Source organism: Castanea sativa, chromosome 12, assembly GCF_040712315.1.
Source record: "Castanea sativa cultivar Marrone di Chiusa Pesio chromosome 12, ASM4071231v1".
In the NCBI taxonomy this organism is placed as follows: Eukaryota; Viridiplantae; Streptophyta; class Magnoliopsida; order Fagales; family Fagaceae; genus Castanea; species Castanea sativa.
Window position 1 is genome coordinate 14,412,790 of NC_134024.1, and position 17,901 is coordinate 14,430,690.

At 35.5% G+C, this 17,901-nt stretch overlaps 1 protein-coding gene across 1 annotated transcript; it reads left to right on the forward strand.

Moving 5' to 3' along the window:
• Window positions 1–11,619: 11,619 nt before the first annotated feature.
• LOC142620967 (protein HOTHEAD-like) lies at window positions 11,620–17,446 on the forward strand. Its single transcript, XM_075794288.1, has 5 exons — window positions 11,620–11,820; window positions 12,235–12,879; window positions 13,285–13,697; window positions 16,444–16,994; window positions 17,239–17,446. Exons 1-5 carry the CDS (start codon window positions 11,733–11,735, stop codon window positions 17,288–17,290), a joined length of 1,749 nt encoding a protein of 582 aa, XP_075650403.1. The 5' UTR covers window positions 11,620–11,732; the 3' UTR covers window positions 17,291–17,446.
• Window positions 17,447–17,901: the final 455 nt, after the last annotated feature.

Here is a 17,901-nt window from a genome sequence, read left to right on the forward strand (position 1 = left end):
TCAATTCATTTCTTTGTTTGTTTCATATAATGCAACCCATTTCTAAGTCTGTGCAGGGCACATCCATCAGAATTTGTCCTCTCAAAAGAATCCAAAATCCCAAATGCGGTTGGTTCCCTCACTAAAATAATTTCCAGCACCAACACAGCTGACAATTTGATACAACAAAAAACATCTTGGTCCCAGCGGCAAACAGGTTGATTTGTGGGTAAGGTCCAGACCTCCAGATATTTAGTGCTATGGTTAATACTCATTTGGTTTTACTAACACTACCAATACACTAAATGAAATGTTCTGGTGAGGTTCATAGTTTGAGATGCCATACATGATGGTTCCTCATTTAAGATTGAATAAGGCACAGATACCCTTGGGAGTTAGACAATTTTGTAGCATTTACATCGATGAACTACAACCAAATGGCTTCTGGACATTGCTTTCAACCATCAACTCTCTAATTTTAATAACATCATCTCATCTATCTGAACTGGCATAAACATTTGCGGAGAAAACATAATTCCCACTGTTACTAGGATCCATTTCCAGAAGCTTGTTTCTTGCAATCTCTGCGAAGACCGTTTGTCCATGAAGGTTACAAGCATATAAACAGCATGTTACACGTTTTGAATAGATGATGATGATGAACCAAATTCAGTTCTCATTTGGTTGCATGGTTTTGGGTTCTCTTTTTTCCACTTTTAAGTGGCCTCAAATCAATCAAGTCATATCTAATCAAAGACATTCTGGCTCCTTCCACACAATGTGACTATTATGTGGGATAAAGATTGATAGGCCATGAATGTATTGACCTTATGTGATGAATTAATCAATTAATTAGCCAAGTTAATTAATTAATAACATACAATATGCGTGGCAGCACAAACAAATCACCAACTAATTAAATATGCAGTAAAAATTAAAGTTGACACGGTGATTTATTTATGAATGGAGAAAACCTCCAAGGCAAAAATCTCACCAGGTGATTTTAAGGTCACCACTCCCGAGAATTCACTATTATGACAACAAACGGTTACAAGGAATCCTAGTATCTTATACCAAACCTACAGTTGAACCCTTACCCCAATACTCAATTGGACTTGTTTTGTAGTGACAATCTCTCATTTTAATGCATGGCTCCTAGTACGTGACTAACCAATAAATGCGCGGATCCCAGTACGCGACTTTATCACCAATTTGAGAAAGATGTTGGCTGCAAAGTTCTTCAGTTCATCAACACGATGAAGATCATGAAACTCCTTGGTCACAAAACCCAACGGCATATAAACACAGTAGTTTCTTCAAGAGAAAGATGAACTAGGGCAAATTCTGTCTTTGGTCACAATTTGCATGAACAAAACTTAGCTTCACACTTCTGCAACGGTGCATCCTTTTACAGCCCTTAAAATAATCTTTATATATGTTTAAGGTTGTGAAAAAAGAAAACCTAAACATGTATTCACGGATTGGATGAAAATTAGAACTGAAAATCTGTTTTTCATAAACATCAATAGATAGCTTATCTATCGAGTAGCTATCGAGCTTTGGGCTGAAACAACTTTTTAAACCTTGATAGATATTAGCTGTTGAGTTTTAAAATCTAGCACTTCATCACTTGATTCTTGGACAAACTTGCATGGCTTTAACACTTGAAATTGAAACCTTGTTCATTGAAATTGAAACCTTGTTCCTTGAAGTATTAAACATATCCTAAATTTACCCAGTTACAAGTAAAGTGCGTTTTGTCAAAGGATTAGCTAATTCTAAATTGACATATGTTCCTAACATGAATCACATATGTCCTAACAATTTTCCCCCTTTGGCAATCTGTGACAAAACCACAACAAACAAATGAACATATGAGAGAAGTCATAAATCACTCAACTCATACTTTCTTGTTGAATACAATAAAATCTATCCTAACACAAACTCTTGAAAAACTTTGTAAGAAGAGAGTTCATGGCAAGGAAGACTTTAACAATCAGTATTTCTAAAACACTTTAAACAAAATTCATCACGGCATTTTAGTGTGAAACAGAAATAAAAAGATTGTATACAAGTAATAAGAAGCATGTGTATAAATGGAGAAAAGAAACAACACATGAAGAGATAGGTGAAAATGTAATAACACACACACACACACACATATCAACAATAAGTACAAGGTTTGCTATCACAAAGTGGTCACAAGACCAAAGGTACATGAACTAAGTATCTAAAAGATAAAGAAAAGAAAAGATACATAAGTTCTCACTACATCCCTCAAAGTATAGACACTCCCTCTAACAAAAATCCCTTATGCTAACGCTCCCTCTAAATACATGACTACTCTCATCCCAAAATTACTTCCTCTTTTTGTCACGAATGACAAATGGTAAGTAACTCAAGCAGTCATCTCATCAGCACTGGAAGAGCTAGCATCCTCATCCTCAGCATCATCACCATCAGAGTCACCATCATCATCCTCTTCCTCAGATGCCTCTAGATAAGAAGAGGGAGACTCGACGAAGACACCAAAGTGAGCCTATCGTTGTGCAATATGACCAACACAGGTGTTCACCTAACATAAATCATTACTAAGAGTGTTAATGCTAGCATCTATACGCTGAAGCTGCGCCATGATCGCATTAAGAGTCACATCGCCTGCAGAAGAGGAAGGAGTGGATGTGGATGGAGCTAAAGAAGCCGGAGGAGTCGCCGTCCCGGTTTGTGTTCGCCTCGGTCGAAGTTGCGCCTCGCTCCGTTTAACGGTAGCAGCGTCTATAGCACACATAACAAAGAAGTGGTCCGACTTGGGATAGGAGACAGAAAAATAGCGAATGATCAGCGTGATAGCCGAAGGAAAATTGAGTTTATCACGGGTTGCCGTATCCCTATAGAAATCTATGAGGGATAGAATAAAGTGAGAATGGAAGTCAATAGAAATGTGCTCTAAGAGGGATAACAAAAATTGAGCACGAGGCTCTGTGATAGAGTTATAGTGAGACAATGGATGGAGAACGAATGTCATCACCATGTTAAGGAATCTCGGACCTTTAGCAAATGTCGAGCAATGGGTGTTTTGATGATCACCATAAGAAGAAGGTGTCTCATAGAATAGAGACATGAGTTCATCTTTGGACATGGTCCTAAGACGATCATAACCGAGGTAGTCAGGATACGCTACCTTCAGGACATGTAGCACCTTGGATATAAGATCTGGAGTGACTACAATGCGCGTACCGCAAACGCCAGTAATAAAATAAGGTACAAAATAGTCAAATCTGTGCATATTGGAGTAAAAATCCTGTATGATCAGGGAAAGACACATGACCAGGATGCCACACAGTGACTCTCAACCCCTACTGTAGATGACAGTGGGAAGGTCGGTATCGGAAAAATTCGATAGGATGACTTGGAGTTCCGAATGAATGCCTCGTCAGGAAAGTCCTCCGAAAAGTCCTTACGGGCTTTATCATCACGGAACCTAACATGTGAAGGAGTAGGATTAGAGGTAGATGCCCCAGAACGAAGAGGGTTCCAAGACAAAGCAGATTTTTGCTTAGGTGCCATAGAGCAACTAACGAAAGAAAGGAGAGAGAGAAAGAAACACGCAGAAAAGCACCAATACAGATCAATATAAAATAAATATAGCTGAAGGTACGTATGCATGAAAAATGCATGAACATGTGACATGCAAAAGTAAAAACATCATGGGCTCAGCCTAATCCAATTCTACCAGCACACATGTATTCAATACATATAGCACACGTCTATGATGCATGAAACATTGTTATAATGCAAATGTGATGCAATGCACGAACAATTAGGATTATTTAAACAAAACCCATCCCAAAAATTTTGCAAAAACCTCATCAATTTGGAAAAATCCCAAAAATTGCAAAACCCCCAAAAGTTAGGTCAAAAGATATGAAATGCATGATTAATAAGAGAAAAGGAATCATACCAGAGGAAGAAAGTGGTCTTGAGACCGAAGATTGAGTGGGGAAGAGGTTTAGAGTGATTGAGAGGTGTTTGGGAAAGTGACAAGACAAAAGGAGTTGAGAGAGATCGAGAAAAATGAGAAAGAATTCGCGTTGACCGTTTATATAGAAATCTATAATTCTCAACAAATTGAGAGGTGTTGAGCTTTAAACTTCGACAGATACAACTATCGAGAGGTGTCTACACAAAAGGGGCTCGATGGATCGAGAAACTATTGAGGAGACAGAAAATTTCTCGATGGATCGAGAAGCTATCGAGAAGCTATTGAGATTGCGATAAAAAGAAGCTGAAGAGCTCGATAGATAGCCTAGCTATCGAGAGGTGTTTAGCAGCTGTCGAGATTGCTTAAAAACAGTTTTTTAAGAAGAGAAAAACATAGATATGAATGTAATCAAGCATGCTACACAACCAAGGATCCAAACAAAATTTTAAGCTCTCAAAATCATCTCCAAAAAAATAAAATGTTAAGCACATAGATCCAAAAAAAAAAAAAAAACACACGCATACACACACACAAACTAAACAAGTCTAACCAATTTTATATTTAAAAAACAAGTCATGACAGTTTAGTGAGTATACGTTAGCACATGTAAACTTTATGATGGCCAAATTACATTGTACCTGCACATGTATTAAAAGTAGCAAAGAATATTGCGTGTTGTGTGTGAAAAACATCACAAGATTGCACAAACATCTACATGTTATGACGATTTGAGATATGAGCAAATCCATTTAACTCACACACAATCATAACTGTTTGATGGAGACTATCACTTTCGAGGTATATCCTATAACTCCCATATCTCTTAGAAGACACGCTTGCAATCACATTTAAAGCATTTTGATTCTTTTTGCTTTAATTTTTCTTTGCATATTTTCTTTTATAAAGTATATCATGCATAGGCATATAAGAGAGAGAAAAGAAATACCCAATTATGTTAAGTTTTTGACATTGCACTTTTTCTATGCCGAAGCATACATATGTCATTTCATGATTGGTGGGCAACAATGGTGAAATGGTTATTAATGCATTTCTCTTAGGATTTTCTAGTCCTACCCGTCAAAAATAGTGATACGAATGTTAAGTTTTGACATTGCACTTTTGCTATACCGAAGCATACACATGTCATTTCATGATTGGCAGGTAATAGTGGTGAGATGGTTATTTATGCCTTTCTCTTAGGATTTTCTAGTCCTACCCGTTAAAAAGAGTGATACGAGTGTTAAATACAAGAGATTACTTAATCTTACTCATCACAAACACGAGCCACAAAGCTCACTTGCTTAGTTGTGCATCAAAATGCTCATCTAAGTTACAAGAGATACAAAGTTTAGAAAATTTTGTTTCATTGGCCATTCAAGGTACACAAGTACCAATGTACACAAAAACACACTGTTTTTGTATGTTTCTGATTTTCTAATTTTTTTAATTTTAATTTTTATGAAAATCAAAATAAAACAAAACTGAAAACAATTAAACAAAAACATGTTAACCAAATCAATGCATAAAATTAGACTGACTCGAAACAAGAAAGCAAACACACACAAGTAATGCAAGCAAAAATAAAGAGGGAGAGAGAGAAAAGTGACAAAATCACTTTGAGTTTTTTTCCTTTCTCACCTTAGAAGAACCTTTCCTTTTAGAGAACCCTTGAACCGTTAGTGAGGAGGAAGAATTGCAACCATTCAAGTTCGAAAGGAACATGAGGGCTTTGAGAAGATCTCCAAGAGGAGCAAGAGAGGATGGAAACTAATTCTGGTTTCCCAATAAGATCATACTGTTACTTTGTTGAGTGGCTAGTCACTTATAGCAATTAGGTCAAGTATATCCAGCTGCTCCACAATGATGATAGAGATGCTGCTTCTTCTGTTTAGGCTTTTGGGTATTGCCCTTCTTAGCCCTAGGGTTTTTGGTTTCTTTCTTAGCAAGCTTAGGGGGTGCTCTTAAGATAGATTTACCATTTTCTATGTTCTCATTAGCTAACACAATTTTGACATCATTGTTTTTAAATTCAACATTATTAGTACGAGAAACAAAAATAGCAGTACTAGAAGAAGCAATATTGGGAGAAGAGAAATCATACGCTAAACCGGTTCGATCGGAAGCAGATTTCTGTATACTGAGCATCTCATCAAGCTTTGCACTTGAAGCCCTCTATAGCTGAGCTCTGACTTGGAACAGCTTTGTCTCAAGCTTCTTGGTTTTCTCAGCCAAGAAATTATTCTCAAACCTCAGTCCTCCAATAGTCTAATTGGCTTCATCAAACTTTGTGGAGATTTTTTCTTGTTCAAGCTCCTCATTTTCGGAATCATCCTTAGGCTTGGTGTCACTCAAAGTAGCAGCAAGTGCCTTGTTCTTCCTGATGATCTTGGGATAAGTAGGGCAATCTTGTTTTATGTGACTGAAACCTTGACATCTAAAGCACTTTGATCTTGAGGGAACAGTGTACTGACCGCCGTTCCTAGCATCCTTCTTCCCTTTGTCTTGGTTCTTAAATTGAGACGAATTGGACTGCTTACGGTCTTTATTGAATCCTTTGGCATTGGCATTCTTCATAAACTTTTTGAAGTGCCGTGTAATGTAGGATTTCATTTTAGAATTTTCATCGTTAGAAGACTCATCAGTGTCACTGCTCTTGGCCTTTAATACCATACTCTTTCCCTTATTAGAATTCCTTATCCTTGTCAAACCCAACTCATAGGTCTGCAGATTGCCAACCAGCTTTGTCAAGGGAATTTTGTCAATGTCCTTTGATTCCTCAATAGCAGTGATCTTGGCATGAAATCTCTCGGGTAGAGATCTAAGCACCTTTTTCACAATCTTGGGTTCGAGAATGGTTTCCCCAAGATTATAGGCTGAGTTTACTATGTCCTTGAGCTTGGTATAGAACTCATCGAACACTTTCCTCTATCTTGATCTTTTCAAAGCTTGTAGTGAGCCTCTGAAGCTTTGAATCATTGATAGCCTTGGTTCTTTCATAGGTTGTCCGGAGGATGGTCCATGCTTCTTTTGCAGTTTCAGTGGAGGATATTTTCTTGAACTCCTCATTTGTGACCGCATTGAATAAAAAATTCAATGCCTTGCTGTTGAAGTTTTTCGCCTTGATCTTAACATCATCCCAATCGGCTAGTGCTTCCTTTGGCTTGGTCTAGCCTATCTCCACAGCTTGCCACGCTTTCTCATCTAAAGATTGTAAGAAAACTCTCATGTGTACTTTCTAGTATGCATAGTTAGTGCCATTAAATAAAGGAGGTATAATGAGTGACTATCCTCTATCCATGACAAACAGGGGTCAATGGATCACATAGCAAATAGTAAAATCTAATCAGAGTGTGCCTGCTCTGATACTACTTGATAGGTCAAGAATGTATTGATCCTTTGTGATGAATTAATCAATTAATTAATCAAGTTGATTAATTAATCAGATTAACATACAATATGCGTGGTAGCACAAACAAATCACCAACTAATTAAATATGCAGCGAAAATTAAAGTTGACACCGTAATTTGTTTATGTATGAGAAAAATCTCCAAGGCAAAAACCCCACTGGGTGATTTTAAGGTCACCACTCCCTAGAATTTACTATTATCATAACAAGCGGTTACAAGTAAAGGAATCTCAGTATCTTATACTAACCTATAGTTAAACCCTTACCCCAATACCCAATTGGACTTGTTCTGTATTGATAATCTTTCCTTTCAATGTATGGTTCCCAGTACGTGACTAATTAATAGATGCGTGGATCCCAGTACGCGACTTAATCACCAACTTGAGAAAGATGTTGGTTGCAAAAGTTCTTCAATTCATCAATACGATGAAGATCACGAAACTCCTTGGTCACAAAACCCAACGGCGTATAAACGCAGTAGCTTCTTCAAGAGATAAACTAGGGCAAATTCTATCTTTGATCATAATTTGCATGAACAAAACTTAGCTTCACACTTATGCAATTGTGCATCCTTTTACGGCCCTTAAAATAATCCTTATATATGTTTAGGGCTGTAAGAAAAGAAAACCTAAACATGTATTCATGGATTGGATGAAAATCAGAACTGAAAATCTGTTTTTCATAAACCTCAATAGATAGCTTATCTATTTAGCAGCTATCGAGGTTTCGGGTTGAAACAGCTTTTTAAATCTTGATAGATACTAACTGTCGAGTTTTAAAATTCAGCACTTCATCACTTGATTCTTGAACAGACTTACATGGCTTTAATACTTAAACTTGAAACCTTGTTCCTTGAAGTATTAAACACATCCTAAATTTACCAAATTACAAGTAAAGTGCGTTTTGTCAAAGGATTAGTCAATTCTAAATTGACATATGTTCCTAACATGAATCACATATGTCCTAAAAAAGATGAATGTGACATTGCTATTTGGTCTAGAGCAAAATTTAAAAAACTTAAAAAATAAATAAATAGAGAAAAAAAAAAGCAGTTGTTTTGTCCATAACACACGCATATGAAGATTTTTTTCCCCTGTTAACTTTCTTTTTACTTTCTTTTCTTCCTAACCAATCAATGGACTCAAAAAAAAAAAAAAAAAAATCGGTGCATAGGTGATAGGAGTCAAAAAAGAAAAAAGAAAAAAAAAAAAAAAGGAAGACAATATTACTTTATTAGCAAAATCATCGCCATCTGACCATATTCCCTAAAATACTTTTGTGGAGCTTTTCTTTATAGCATAATTATTATTTTTTTAAATCTTCCTAAGAGCATCCACATCAGCTCGTTTAAATTTTTTGTCTATTTTACACGGAAAAACCTACTTTTAAGGTTTTACACATTTACTTATACAAAACACCCATATCAGTCCATCTATCCTACCACCTCTATTAATTAAATAATCAATTTCCTCACTTTTTTTATTAATTCTCTCAACTACCTATACGCGCGCCTCTTCATTTCTGATTAATTTTTTTTTTCTCTCTCTCTCTCTCTCTCTCTCTCTCTCTCCCTTCTTCTCTTCATTTCTTCTCTTCATTTCTCTCTCTCTCTCTCTCACTCTCTTTCTACCCAGATCAACGCTCCGAGCACGATCCGAGCTCCGATCCAGTGCTCTGAGCACGATCCAAGCTCCGATCCAGTCGCTCCGAGCACGATTCGAGCTCCAATCTAGTGCTCCGAGCACGATCTGAGCTCCGATCCAGTCGCTTCAAGCACGATCCGAGCTCGGATCTAGTGCTCCAAGCACGATCCGAGCTCCGATCTAGTGCTCCAAGCACGATCCGAGCTCCGATCCAGCACGATCTGAGCTCTGATCCAGCACAATCTGAGCTCCGATCTAGTTGCTTCGAGCATGATCCGAGCTCCGATCTAGTGCTCCGAGCACGATCCGAGCTCCAATCCAGTCGCTTCGAGCACGATCTGAGCTCCGATCCAGTGCTCTGAGCACGATCCGAGCTCCGATTCAGTCGCTCCGAGCACGATCTGATCTCCGATCCAGTCGCTTCGAGCACGATCCGAGCTCCGATCCAGTCGCTTCGAGCACGATCCGATCTCCGATCCACTCCGATCGAGTCGCTCCGAGCATCGATCCACTCCGATACGCTCCGATCCAGTCGCTCCAAGCACTGATCCGAGTTCTGATCCACTCCGATCCAAGCTCCGACCGCTCCGATCAAGCGCCGATCTGTATTTGTGTATCTATGTTTTTTTTTTTTTTTTGAGCAAGTGTCTGTGTTGATTTTCTGTGGATGTGTTTGTGTGTGGGTGTGTTTGTGGGCATCTGAGAAAAAAGAAGAGGATGAGGAGTTGAGTTTTAGTTGGGTTGGTTGAGAACGGAAAGGAGAGAGAAAAAAAAGGAGCGAACGGAAATGATAAAATAATGGTATAAACGAGCTACAGTAACCGTGTTAATTTACACGGTTACTGTAGCTCGGGGATGGGTTTACAAAATTTTAGACATTTTTAAACCCACTGATGTGGGTGTTTTTTTGCTCAAAATGTGTAAACTTGGTAGTTATGTTTATTTTAGAAACTTTTACATCCACTGATGTGAATGCTCTAATAAGTGATGAAGAAAGTCAAAAACTCAAACTCCAACTTATAAAAAAAAAAAAAAAAATCAATCAGGAACTCCAACTTATAATAGGTGGAAAATCAAACTTTCCGTATCTATTTTAAATTTCCTCCTCCCTAAATATCAAAATTTAAAAATAAAAAAGGTAAAACATAGTTATGATTTCTTACGTGCTCTATCTTAGGTAACGCGATTAAATTCAACCGTGTGATTGTATTGACCAATATAATACAAACAATTTTATCTTTGGAAAAAATAATTAAACTCAACCACGTGACTTATAGGTAAATACAACAATATAATTGATTTTTTGTTTAATTAGAGAACCTAAAATATAACTCTTAAAGAAGTGTACCTAAATTATCTATCAAGAAGACAATTTCAACCTCAACTGCCCTAATTTCAACAAGATGGTATTCTATGCCCGCTCCACCATGTATGTGGGTTTTCACAGACTTGTAAGAGGTCGATTCCATAGTCCAATCAAAGAAGATACTTCCAAGTTCCAATTGCATTGCTTTTTTAACTTGTTCTCTTCAACGAAGGAGTGTGTCGGTCAAGACCAAAGGTCCCCGACACTCATATTGGTGAAAGTAGGCCCAGTAGATTGTATGATGTCATTACATCAAACCCAACCATGCATGGGGTTTTTAGGATTGGAGCATTATGGTCTTTTGTGAACGATATTAAGCCCATATGCCACCTGCCCCCAAATTAAAGAACAAGGGCTTGTAGACTTGGAGTACTGTATTGAAGTTAAGGCAAGGTAATCCCAGCCTCCCAGGACAATACTCCAAGTTCTTTCATGTGGGGTGAGAGCTACATGTGGACCTACTGTGGGGCCAAATTGGCCAACTATATTGCCAAACTTGACGTTCATATATTTCTTTCCTAAAAAGTTTAGGACATCACATACTTACTCACATATTTTGACAGAATTTAAACACGTAATAAGTGGTTATTGAATTACTTTTCATTAAGTACTAATTATTAATGGACTTGTGTGTAAATAATGCAATTCAATTGCACATTAATAAATTTGCAAGTTGTATCAAAGTGGACAAGTGTGTATCCAAATAAGAATTGGTTTCTCTCCCCTACCTAAATCCGCCTACCCTATCAAAAAAAAGTGGAGAAAAAAAGTGATACTTATAAATTGGCTTTCATATAGCGGAATTAGGTGAGAGAGAAAACGTGATTGAATTTGGCTTTCCTAATTACCTCTCAAATTTTTTCATATCTAATTTGGCATCATCAAATAGATAACAGAGGAATGCCATGATAAAGGCTGTCATTACAGTCACAAATCTGAATATGTTTTTTTGTCTCTTAATTCAATTATCTAGACGCGTACGTATATATGCTATTCACTAAAGCCAAAAAGCCATTCCCAAGTCATTGATGCCTTGTTTTTTTTAGTAAGAAATCACAAATCTGATTCTCGAAAAAAAGAAAGAAATCCCAAATCTTACTCTACGTCTTAAGGAGCTCACGTTTAGGTTGCACTTGCATGGACGCAAGTTTCATCCAATCGAATCATTAAATCATATATATATGGGGGGTTTCTCATTAACATTTTCACTAAATATAACATCATTATAGCTCCCAAAGAAAATAGAGCAAGGTTTTAGGAAATCTTTAAACAAGCTCTCAGTTTGCACTTTTTTAAAGGAGATTGCTTGGCTTTTACCTTTTAGTTCTGTAAAGAAGATTTTAGCAATCTTCGATATGGGTTCGCGACAATATAGCTTTATAGGGGCTATTCTTGCTGGAATTCTAATGTTTCACTTTCATGGCTTTGTTCACTCAGAAAAAGGTACATGTGTTTTAGTTTACATTTTGTTCTCCCTTTCAGACACCGTAAATAGAGACATACACTTATATAACTTCAGCTGACGTTCAAAATGTCTAGGTGGCCTAGCTATATTTTAAGCTTTGAAATTTGAGAACATAATATTCTAGTCTTGTAGACTAAATTTGCGTTTAATGAGGCTATTTGGTAGATTTATAAGTCATTCCAAAACTTAATCTCAGGAAAGAGTAAATTGGGACTTCAGTCGAGACAAAGTTCAGATTCACGATCACCGGGTTTGATACTATAATAACTTATTGATGGTCTCAAAATAAGTTATTAGAAAATAGTGAAACTAATTATTTGATCACTATTCATCACCATATTGAGCCATTTACATTGTTCTCATTTTTTATATTTTTTCCTTTCTACATGCAGCTCCAAACTATACATTTGTCCAAGATGCAACTTCAGCCCCAAAAATTGTATATTATGACTACATAATCATTGGCGGAGGGACCTCTGGGTGTTCACTAGCAGCAACACTTTCACAAAATGCGAGGGTCTTAGTCCTCGAAAGAGGAGGATCTCCTTACGGCAATCCAAACATAACCAACATAGAAAATTTCTCAGACACTCTTTCGGATACGTCTCCTACGTCTCCTACTCAACAATTCACTTCCGAAGATGGAGTGTACAATGCTCGAGCACGCGTTTTAGGCGGTGGAACCGCCTTGAATGGCGGATTCTACTCGCATGCTAGCACTCGCTATGTAAAGGAAGCTGGTTGGGACGAGACATTGGTGAACAAATCATATGAATGGGTGGAAAAGTTGGTGGTGTTTAAGCCTCCAAAGGTGGATTATCAAGTTGCTGTGAGAGACGGTTTGCTTGAGGCTGGGGTGTTGCCCTATAATGGGTTTACATATGATCATTTGTATGAGACAAAAATTGGAGGGACAATTTTTGATAAGAATGGTCACAGACACACGGCGGCAGATTTGCTTGAGTATGCAGATCCAAGAAGGATTACTGTCTATTTGCATGCAACTGTGCACAAGATCTTGTTTAGGTATAATAATGGTAAGGTTTTTTCATTGAGTACTTTGTATGATGTATCACTTTTGTAACATGAATCTAGGCCTGAAGGTGAGTACATGAGGTCAGGTTGGATTGATTTTGAAAATTTTTCAATCTAGCTCGACTTCTTTATGTTAAGAAATTTCTCAAAATCAGCACATGATAAACCAACCGTAAACTTATTAGTAGACAACTTGAGCATGGTAGTGCATGTTTGAAGATTTTTATAGTGTTACTTTAATTTGCAAGCAACCGCGAGATGAAGTCTAAGAAAATAATGAAATTCTCTCTCCTTTTGTTTCCCTAGGGTATTGAAATTAGCATAAAGGACAAGAATGGAGCTGCTGTGGGATGACTTTAATTTGATCAGCTGGTTTTGATAATCCCTCTTTGATTATTTTGATGCAGGAACAGCAAGACCTCAAGCTTATGGTGTGGTTTTCAAAGATGCATCGGGCGTGTTTCACAAAGCATACTTAATGAAGAACTCGAAGACGTTGAATGAGATAATATTATCAGCCGGTGCAATTGGAAGCCCACAGCTATTGATGTTGAGTGGTATTGGGCCCAGTGACCATCTTCAGGCCCATGGGATTAAGGTAGTATTGGACCAACCCTTGGTGGGTCAAGGAATGGCTGATAATCCAATGAATATTCTCGCGATTCCCTCTCCAATTCCAGTTGAAGTGTCTCTAATTCAAACTGTGGGCATCACTAGGTTTGGTAACTATATTGAAGCATTCAGTGGACAGAGTCTGAGTTTCCTTTTTTCTTCTTCGGCTCAAAAACTTTCAAGAGGCCCAAGGCTGTTCGTAAATAAGGTTTTAACTTCCAACTCCATATTTACATTTTAAAATTTATTTATTATATCTATAATTGTGTATATAATATATATGACTTATTTTGACACCATGAATGGATAATGATATCACAAAGTAACGGACAAAGTTTGTCTCCAAACTTTTCGATCAAAACTTCAAACAATGTTATTTGTTTTAGGAAAAATTAAAAAAAAAATTAACATTATTATATATTTTAAAAATCCAATAATTGGATTGCATATTCTTTATATTTTTAACATATATGTCAAATTTTGGTCAAATTGGATGTTAATTACCATTTGATCCATAAATGTATTTTTTATTCATAATTTTTTTATTACAAAAATTTGAAATTTGGACATTTGATTAATAACATAGTTATTGATCTTTGATATTCTTGATTCCTTGAAACTTTGCAAGCATAAAGAATATAATAAGAAAATGAAATTTAACCGTGAATTTGTTAAAAACCACATTCAATTAAATGATATAAATGAAGTTAGAAGATTTTCTCTCCAAACTAATTTGGAGAAAAACTTTCTCCCAAAGCAAATGGCATTGATTGAAGTTTTGATTGGAAAATGTATTGGATAATCCGATTTCAAATAAATACTGATATAATTATATTTGTAATTATTTACATAAGATAAATATTAAGTCTTAACTCATAATCATGTGCATTTTCTTAATATATTGGATAGGGCAAGACTTATAAGGTACAACATGAACTATGCTTTGGTTTTTTCCTATTGAACAAGTTTATCTACTTAAATGAACTAGCTTGTAGTCTCATGCATATGCATGGATACACTTAGAGATATACAATAAGATGCATAATATAATTCCTATATATATATATAATTTAAATACTATTGATAGTCATTTTTATATTTTGTTAACTCTTTAAAAAAATTGTAAGGATATTATTAGGCATAAAATATAAATTGTCCATGTTTTTTTTAAAAAAACTTATTGTGAAACACTTTTTTTTACGATTTATTTATTCTAAACTCTTTGATTTTTGTACTTAATAACTTACTTGGATGAATATTTATGATGTAGTCCCACATGTGATTCTAAAATTAAGAAATAAAACTCTTTAAGAATAAATAATTTAGGACACATGACACAAAATTAGAATTCTAATTTGAATTTCTCTCAGTTTTATCTATTATTATATACTAATTTGTAACCCCATGCATACGTATGGACATATTTAAAGATATACCATAAGATGCATAATATTATTCTTATATATATATAATTTAGATACTATTTATAGTCCATTTTATATTTTGTTAAATCTTTAAAAAAATTTGTAAGGATATTATTAGGTATAAAATGTAAATTTTCCAATTTTTTTTTAAATTATTGTGAAACACTTTTTTATTTTTTTTATTTTTTATAGTTCATTTATTCTAAACTCTTTAGTTTTTGTACTTAATTACTCACTTTAATGAATACTTATGATGTGGTCCTATATTTAATTCTAAAATTAAGAGATAAAACTCTTGAAGAATAAATAATTTGGGACTCATGGCGCGAAATTGAAACTCTAATTTGGAATTCTAATTTGAGTTTCCCTCAACTTCACCTATCTATATATATAGATAAGGGTAATTACAGTAAACTTACCTATGGTTAGGCTCTTATTCATTTTGCTTACTTGTAGTTTGAAAAGTATTACTTTACCTTTTGTCTAAGCCGTTTTTTGTTTGATTTAGAGATTGGGTTTCTTTTAGTTGTTAGGATTTGAAAATATGGAGCTTGGGGCATGGCTACTGAATCGATCATGGGTTTGGATGTGTGTGGTTGTGTTGGTTTTTGTATGTCTAAGCTCCTACATCAAATAGAGTAGTAATCGCTTTTGTACAAAAGACAAAGGGGACAGAAATGACTTGCTTCAAGCTGCGTAATTAACATCCTTTTGCAGTAGAAGAGGCATCTATTCACAATCTTAAATGAGTTATCAAATACGGTTCAAATCGACAATTTAGACCCTCTTCCCAAAAAGTTTTTAGTCAAAATACTTGTGGCGATAAATTAGAAACCAAGATCAGTACAAAACTTTAGAAGAAAACAATACCATTTATTAAGTTCAAAATTGCAGCAGCACTTGTATTAAACGTTGGCTGTTTGTAGGAGAGGACCAACCACACAATAACTTGGCTGCTCTAAGCTTTTAATGTCTTGTGAGTAAATGGGTTTGATGCAGTTGGTATGAACAGGGGAAGGAGTTTGGAGCTTGTTTTTTTGGTTTCTTTGATGGTGGATTTTTAAAAAAAAAAAAAAAAAATTTCAGACAATGAATTTATTTGTTGATGGATTTTGATGGTGGTAGGTTTCTCTGTTTTGATGGCGAGTCTCTTTGATGGTGGATTTCAGACAATGGGTTTTGATGCCTGATTTCTTTATTTAAAGAGTTTTTATTGGGTTTGAATTGTTTGATGTTCTTGATTTTTGCAAAACCCTCATTTTTTTATCTTATTTTCTCTTGGTTTTGTTTTGTGTTTTGTGTTCTTTTTTAAGGAGAGACATAAAGGGAAGTAAAAATACATATTTATCCATATTTTTAATAAAGGTGGGTTACAGAAAACAAACAGAGCAAATCTCATATGAGTAAAGTGATATTTTTTAAACCATGGATAGACAAAGTAAATTCAGGCCTAATTATAGGCGGATATAGTGTAATTACTCTAATGAATAGATTAACTTAAAAAAAAAGCTGACTTTGCTCAAATTGCAGACTGACCAGCCTTTCACAGTGCCCACAAAAGCAATGGCTGAAGCTGCTGAAATCACAAATGCCATTGCCAATAAGAGTTTTAAAGGTGCTGTGATACTTGAAAAAGTCACAGGTCCCCTCTCCACAGGCTATCTCGAGCTTCGGAACACAAATCCGAATGACAATCTAGCGGTTACCTTTAACTATTTCAAAGAACCAGAGGACCTAATAAGGTGTGTTCTAGGCATGAGGACCATTATAGAAGTTGTAAATGCATATCCATTTTCAAAGTTCCGGTATAGCAATATGACAGTGCAGGCGCTGATAGATATGATGGTGAGTTTACAATTGAACAAGAGGCCACGACATCCTAGTGCTGCATTTTCCTTGGAACAGTTTTGTATAGACACTGTCATGACCATTTGGCATTTCCACGGAGGTTGCCAAGTTGATAAGGTTGTTGATCGTGATTATAAGGTTCTTGGTGTGGATGCGTTAAGGGTCATTGATGGATCAACATTTTTACGCTCACCTGGGACTAATCCTCAAGCCACTGTTATGATGCTTGGAAGGTAAAAGCTTAAGCTAGTGGAAAATAGAGACATTTAACTATTATTTTAAGACTTAAATTTCTCTTTAATGGGTCCAACATGTATGATATTAACCTTTAAAGTAAGAGATAGAGTGGACACAATGTTTAATTAAACTTTAATAACACATAAGTTTAAGATATTAAAAAATGGTAAATTTGATCGATTAAAATTTATTTCCACATTCTATTAGTCTTAACTTACAAATTTTCCCCTTCGGATGCAGGTATATGGGAGAGAAGGTTTCACATGAAAGATGTTCACATGGGAGGAAGTAGAAGATGATTTTATACTTAGATTTTACAAGTATCAGGGGTTTCAGGCGAAAATTGAAATCAAGGCCTTTTATATATTTAGATATGTCTTTAAAAAATAAATATTACTTAAACTCTATTATCTTGTTTTAGATGCAAAATTATTACTAATTAACATGAACCACGCATAATTTTTTTTTAGAAAGTTTGTAGTATAAAAATTTTGACAAAACTTTTCACACCTTTTAATGTGGTAGATTGATAGTGGCAATTAAAATAATGATGTTAGTGGTGGACCTAGATAAGAATTAGGAAAAGTTTTTCCAATAAACTATTGTGAAAATATTGTGAATTTTTGTATATTGCTCTTTTTTTGAAATTTTTTTTCTTCAAAAATGCTACATTCATAATATTTTTATAACAAATCCTAAGTGTTAAATTGTTACTGGTTCTAATTTGAACCTACTACTGAAATTATTTTTTTGCCATCAATAACAGTCGATAACAATTTGCTACTTAGGATTTGTTGTGAAAAATGTTGCAAACGTAGCCAAAAGTCATAATTTTTAAACTCGTGGCATATGAGCCAATCCAGGGGATGTGAATTTTTCCAAAAATATTCTAAATTAAAACAC

Bases quoted from the DNA above. Each gene is read 5' to 3' on its own strand.
- LOC142620967 (XM_075794288.1), top strand. From the start codon at position 11,733: ATGGGTTCGCGACAATATAGCTTTATAGGGGCTATTCTTGCTGGAATT. The intron at 11,821-12,234 runs GTACATGTGTTT...TTCTACATGCAG, and splicing joins CTTTGTTCACTCAGAAAAAG to CTCCAAACTATACATTTGTC. The intron at 12,880-13,284 runs GTAAGGTTTTTT...ATTTTGATGCAG, and splicing joins CTTGTTTAGGTATAATAATG to GAACAGCAAGACCTCAAGCT.